Genomic DNA, 6,237 nt, shown 5'->3' on the forward strand with positions numbered 1-6,237 from the left:
TGGTGTAGCAAGCCAAGCTGCGTCCACTGAGGGGGGAGGCCAGTGTGGCCAGTCTCCAGCCTTCCCTGCGGCACGAGAGGCTGCGTGTGGAGCCGGTGGAGCTGCGTCGTGCTTGGTGCGTGCCGCCCGTCTCACTGACATTCGCTCTGACGTCACCATTGCAGTGGAAGACGAGGAGGAGACGATTGCAGAGGAGGAGGCGAACGAAGGGGCTGTGGACCACCAGTCAGAGCTGGAGGCCAGTGTGGCCAGTCTCCAGCCTTCCCTGCGGCACGAGAGGCTGCGTGTGGAGCCGGTGGAGCTGCGTCGTGCTTGGTGCGTGCCGCCCGTCTCACTGACATTCGCTCTGACGTCACCATTGCAGTGGAAGACGAGGAGGAGACGATTGCAGAGGAGGAGGCGAACGAAGGGGCTGTGGACCACCAGTCAGAGCTGTCTAACCTCGCCAAGGAAGGTAGGCTGGGCCTCCTGCCAGCGTGCCGTGAACACCGAGCCAGGACAGGGAGCTGAAAGCCTGTGCAAGGCAGAACAGCACCCGGTGTCGAGCTCCCTGGGATCGCCACGCTGCTGAGCGTAGAGTGCCGAGTGCCACCCCTCCCCGCGTCCCTGTCTCCCTCTCCCCGGGTGCCCGCCGGGATGCGTTCTGGATCTTGCGTCTGTCACTCCTGCAGCTCTGTCCCTGCACCTGTGCCCTCCCTGTGCATTCCCTTCCCAGTGTCGGAGCCTCACGTGAACGTCCTGCTGTAGGTTTGCCCACTTGCATTTCCTCTCAGCTCTTCTGCCAAGTTTCATTCATGTTGTTGTTTGCTGTGTGAACACTGGTTCTCCCTGCGCAGTAGCCACGTGCACCTGTCTGCCCAGACGGTCTGCCGGGCAGTTGGTGGGCCCCCGGGCACCTGCGCTCTGAGTGGAGGGGTGGGCGGGGGGGCGTGTGCACCTGGCAGCCTGGTGAAGTTGTGCTGAGTTTGGGTAGAATGGTGGCCACCAGCTGCCCATCTCGGGTGCACTGGTATCTGACTGCAGCCTTTCTGCCCGTCGGGGTGAGAAACGGCGTCTCTTCCTGGGCTCCTGCCTGTCTTCCTGTCCTGGTTCTGGGTTTCCTTTTCCGTGTTGACTTGTAGGTGATCCTTGTGTGTCCTGGACGTCAATTCTTCATCAGTTTTATGTGTTGCATTTTCCCCATTTTCATTCTCCGTGTGGTAACGTGACGCACAGTGTTCTTGATGTTAGTGCAGTCGCGTTGGCCAGCCTGGTTTATTTAAAAAACACAACGGTCTCCCAGCTCACAAGATGCCTCCTCTGTCGGCGAACCCTCTTTGTTCTTCTGTTCACGTGCACGTCTCTGACGGGGAAGTGACCCCCTTCTCCTGTGCCCTCCCAGCTGAGCTGCCCCTCATCGACCTGATGAAGCTGTATGAGGGGGCCTTTCTGCCGAGCTCCCAGTGGCCCCAGCCTCAGCCCGGCGGCGAGGAGACGAGTGAGGAAGAAGGTGTGTCCCGCGCCTGTAGGGGTTCGGCTTTCAAACAGCGACTCGCAGAGCAGGGGCCGGACAGCGGACACCCTTGGGTTTGGTGACGGGAACGTTGGCGTTACGTGTGATTCTGTATTGAGGAGGCTTTCACTGAATTCTGTGCTTCCTTTTTTGTTGTTTCTAAACTTGGCACAGTCCTGAGAGCACTTGGTCAGGTTGTGAGCAGTTCATTTTCTCCAGGTTTAGAAAAGGTGTCATTTTATGCAGCAAGGTTTTCATCACGTTATTCAGGCTGTGCTGTGTAACACGCCTGCTTTAAGGAGTTCATCTTACTTTGATTAGACGTTCCAAACATGCGCAGACGACACCAGGAGCCCTGCTTTCCTGCTGTCGCCCCGCTTGTTCTGATCAGTAGACACAGTGCCTGGGCGGGGGAGTGGCCGCGGTCAGGACCCTGTTGCAGCAGGACCAGGGAGGCCCCGGCGGCCCCTTACTTGGCTGGCCTTGGAGATGCTTGTCGTCTTTCCTTTCTTGGTGGTGGAGGGAGTCAGGGACTCAGCGGTGCCCATACAGCCACCTGTGGGGACAGCAGCTCCGTTGCTGCGGAGGCCTCTCCAGGTTCACCTGAGGGCTTTCCAGCGTGGGCTGAGATTGACAGTTCCGTAAGAGTTTTCTCTGTTTAACCAGAGCGCCCTCTTAGGTAGGTAATGTGGATCAGAGTTCAAAAAATGGGTGCTTTATCCTGTATTTGGATTCTGTCAGTTTGTTTAGTGTTAAGTGGGCTCATGAAACTATGAAGGCTGCTGCAACCCCCCCTTCCCGTTGCTCACAGAGGTGGAAGACGGCCCCGGCGACCAGGAGGGCCGCAAGGACGTGGTGCTCATCGACTCGCTGTTCATCATGGACCAGTTCAAAGCCGCCGAGAGAATGGGCGTCGGGAAGCCTCACACAAAGGACATCGCAGAAGTGACCGCCGTGAGGACGAGAGGCTCCCTGCTCCCACAGAGCACTTGCCCCAGCTGCACACGTGACCGGGAAGGTGAACTCTGACCCTTGTCCTGCGGCCCGGAGGCTTCTGTAGCTTCCCAGGCTAGAGACGGGGCTCGGGGATCCCTGAGGCAGCGCTCACGGTCCGTCCCCGCAGGTGAAGCTGAGTGCCCCGCCCCTGCTGCACGGCGCGCTCAGGGAGTACCAGGAGATCGGCCTGGACTGGCTGGCCAAGCTCTACCGCAAGAACCTCAATGGCATCCTGGCGGACGATGCCGGGCTGGGGAAGACGGTGCAGATCATTGCCTTCTTTGCCCACCTCGCTTGCAACGAAGGTAGGCGCGGGGACAGCAGGTGCTGCCGAGCCTGGCGTGCGGGCCAGGGTCTGGCTGAGCGAGGGTCTGTCGGGGGTGCTTTCTCGAGGGAGTGGGGGCGCCTCGCGTCTGATCAGCCTCGGCCGTCGGGTGGGTGACATCTTTCCCAGCCTGTCCTTTCCACCTCTCGCTCGGTGTGGCTCCATTTCTAACAGACGTTACGGTCTGGTGTGTGTGATTCTGATCACTTGAGGACGCTCATTTTTTAGAGGAATGAGCTGAAACCACCTAGTTGGGATGGTTTGGGCGTGTGTGTTGGCGAGAGGTTGGGAGCCTCCATGTGAGTTGGTGTGGTGCTGTGGGAGTACCCACCGGGGAGGGGACAGGCCTTGGGCTCCGAGGGCTGTGGGCTGCTGACTGCTTTTTCCTGAGCGTTGTTCCTTGTCAGCGGGGGCTCCTTCCCGTGCTCATGGGGTTGGCCATGTTTCTGAGTAAGCATTCCTTTTATTGGGTGATCACTCATCCAGCCACTCTGGCCGAGCGCCTCCTGAGAGTCAGGCCTCCCCCTGCGGCTGCTGGGAGTGGGGACGGAGGCGCCGTCCCAGTCCGGGAGCCGTGGTGGGAGGACGCCCCTGCACCCACTGGACGGCTGCTTCAGTCCCGCTCGGGGACGTCTCCACAGCGCGTGCTGGTGCCTGGGCCTGGCGAGGGCAGTGTGGCTGAGAGGACGGCTGTGTCCCTTCCCTCCACAGGCAACTGGGGCCCTCACCTGGTCGTCGTGAGGAGCTATAACATCCTCAAGTGGGAGCTCGAGCTGAAGCGCTGGTGTCCTGGGCTCAAGACCCTCGTATATGTTGGCAGCCACCGAGAACTCAAAGCAAAGAGACAGGTATTTCAGTTCCACCGAGAGCTCAGAGCAAAGAGACAGGTACTTCAGCTCCAGCGTGAAACAAAACCATCTTAGTCCGAGACACGTTTCAAAATGCGCTTATTAGTGTAATTACTGTAGACAGACACCGCCTTCAGGTCATTTTAGACCTGCAGTTCCCCGAAAGCATCGACTGCCCTGCACGGAGGGCCTGGGTGTACACGCCTCACGTCTCTTCCTGGAAAGGGAGGCGTTTCCTTCCGGAACTGACGGCCCTGCAGTGAGAGCTGTGGCCCTTGTTGGCTGCGGGCCGTGGGCTCTCAGACAGAGGAGACGCGGTGCCTCCGGTCCCGGGTGCCTGTGGTGTGTGCGTGAGGAGCGCCGAGCGGGCTGCCTGTTGAGCATTTACTGAAAAAGTGACACCTCGAGACGCGTTGGGTTTCCACTGTCTGGTTACCAGTTGTTGTAAAGCTTCTCAGGCAGCCAGTGACAGCACAGAGCTGCCTGCGGCCTCGGAGAGCGTCTCGCCTTACCCAGTCCTCCCAGGGCAGCCTGTGTCCACACGAGTGCTGGAGGCTCCTGGAGGAAGGGTCATAAAAATACACACGTGGGGTCTTTTTTGTGCAGAAATAGCGAGTTATCAAACAGTGAGGAGACGCCTGTGTTCTGTGCCGCAGGGATGGACCGAGCCCAACAGCTTCCACGTCTGCATCACGTCCTACAAGCAGTTCTTCCGGGGCTACGCGGCCCTCACGCGGGTGCGCTGGCGGTGCCTGGTCATCGACGAGATGCAGCGCGTCAAGGGCTTGAGCGAGCGGCACTGGGAGGCAGTGTTCACCCTGCAGAGGTCGGCCTGGCCTCCGGGCTGTGGGGGGCTGAGGGTTCAGTGACACAGACGGCCTGTGTCCTTGGCACCGTCCCTCCCGCGAGGACACCAGGGTGTTCGTTTAGCACAGCCATGTCTTCCAGGCACCGGGGGGACGCATAGTTACCCCGTAGACCTGCCTTGTCCTTAAACGTCTCAGACGCAGCAGTCCTAGTGGGGCTTTCAGACATGGTCTCTGGTCTCATGTGCAGCCAGCAGCGCCTGCTCCTGATCGATGCGCCGCTGCACAACACCTTCCTGGAGCTGTGGACCATGGTGCACTTCCTCATCCCGGGCCTCTCGCGGCCCTACCTGCACGTCCCCCTGCAGGCCCCCACCGAGGAGAACCAGGACTACTACCACAAGGTGGTCATCCGCCTGCACAGGGTACGTGCGCCCCCCCCTCCCCCCCAGTGCAGGGGACTGCGGTGGTGGGCGGCGATGTCATCCCAGAGGGAACCACGGCGTCTCCTTCCCCAGGTGACCCAGCCGTTCATTCTGAGGAGGACCAAGAGGGACACGGAGAGGCAGCTGACCAAGCGGTACGAGCACGTGCTCAAGTGTCGCCTGTCCAGCCGGCAGAGAGCCTTGTACGAGGACGTCATCCTGCAGCCGGGGTGAGGGCACCGCCTGTGCTGGGCCCTCCGCCCCTCCCCCCACCCACGCCCAGGGCCAACCCCGGCGTGGCCGGCACTCCGTGTCCATCACGCCGGAAACACGTCCTGACGGGACCTAGGACGTCAGGCTTCAGGCCCATGTGGCCCCAGGACGGCTGCACAGTCATCCCCCCTTGTCCACAGGGGAGCTGTGCCAGGGCCGCCTGGAACTGCATGACCCTTCAGGGCTGGACTGTCCACAGCAGACCTCTTCACAGTCACGGCCAGAAGGTTCTTGCTGACTGGAGGTCTCAGGACCATGCAGTTCCTTCTCTTTCCTTATTGAGTTGAGAGCGTTCGCCTTTCCCCTTAAAGGAGCACCTTCCCACGTTGCCAGCATCGCTGCTCTTGCTCTTTGGGGCCATTTTAAGTAAAATAAGGGCGACTTGAACACGTGTGCTGATGCCAGGACACTCAGTCCGCTTAAGTGACTAACAGCTGGAGTGTCTACAGCGTGGGACGCTGGGCAGAGGGGTGACTGACGCCCCCAGCAGGAGAGAGATCAGCACGCTGTCCAGAGCAGCACACAACTTCAGCCTAGACGTTGCTTATTTCTAGAACTTGGCATTCGATGGCTTTGGATTGTGGGTAGCTGACACCACGGGTCCATGGAGCCGCGGGTCGGGCTGCTGCGTGCTGCCTGACCCTCCCCCGCTCTCTGACTCCCGTCCTGTCGTGGGGACGGAGGGAGCCTGAGGGTGACAAGACGGGGAGTCGGTCTCGGGGGCGGTGACGTAGCTGAGCGCGCCGGGGCGGACGTGCATCCCTGTGGGAACTGGCGGGGCCGACGCTGAGTGCTCGTGTCTCCGTCAGGACCCAGGAGACGCTGAAGGGCGGGCACTTTGTGGACGTGCTGAGCATCCTGCTGAGGCTGCAGCGCATCTGTAACCATCCGGGGCTGGTGGAGCCCCGGCTCCCGCAGTCCTCGTTTGCGGCCCGGCCGCTGCAGCTCCGCTTGGCTTCCCTCGTGCTGAAGGCGCTCGACAGGGATGCCTGGACGGTAAGGAGGGACCTCGGAAGGTGGGTGTGCCGGGGTCCCGCGGCCCTGACACGGCAGCGCCGGGCAGCCTTGTCTT

General features: G+C 60.9%; 1 protein-coding gene across 1 annotated transcript in view; it reads left to right on the forward strand.

The window, feature by feature from the left end:
• The window catches only part of EP400 (E1A binding protein p400), a gene marked incomplete at its 5' end in the record, with an annotated part of 51,575 nt that overhangs the window by 17,768 nt on the left and 27,570 nt on the right, over nucleotides 1-6,237 (forward strand). Inside the window, 9 exon segments of the mRNA XM_006768805.2 lie at nucleotides 365-454; nucleotides 1,382-1,489; nucleotides 2,304-2,477; nucleotides 2,590-2,793; nucleotides 3,525-3,661; nucleotides 4,318-4,487; nucleotides 4,718-4,892; nucleotides 4,986-5,122; nucleotides 5,975-6,161. Of these exon segments, the coding sequence (XP_006768868.1) occupies nucleotides 365-454; nucleotides 1,382-1,489; nucleotides 2,304-2,477; nucleotides 2,590-2,793; nucleotides 3,525-3,661; nucleotides 4,318-4,487; nucleotides 4,718-4,892; nucleotides 4,986-5,122; nucleotides 5,975-6,161 (1,382 nt within the window).

Source organism: Myotis davidii, unplaced genomic scaffold (genome assembly GCF_000327345.1).
Source record: "Myotis davidii unplaced genomic scaffold, ASM32734v1 scaffold43, whole genome shotgun sequence".
Classification (NCBI taxonomy): domain Eukaryota; kingdom Metazoa; phylum Chordata; class Mammalia; order Chiroptera; family Vespertilionidae; genus Myotis; species Myotis davidii.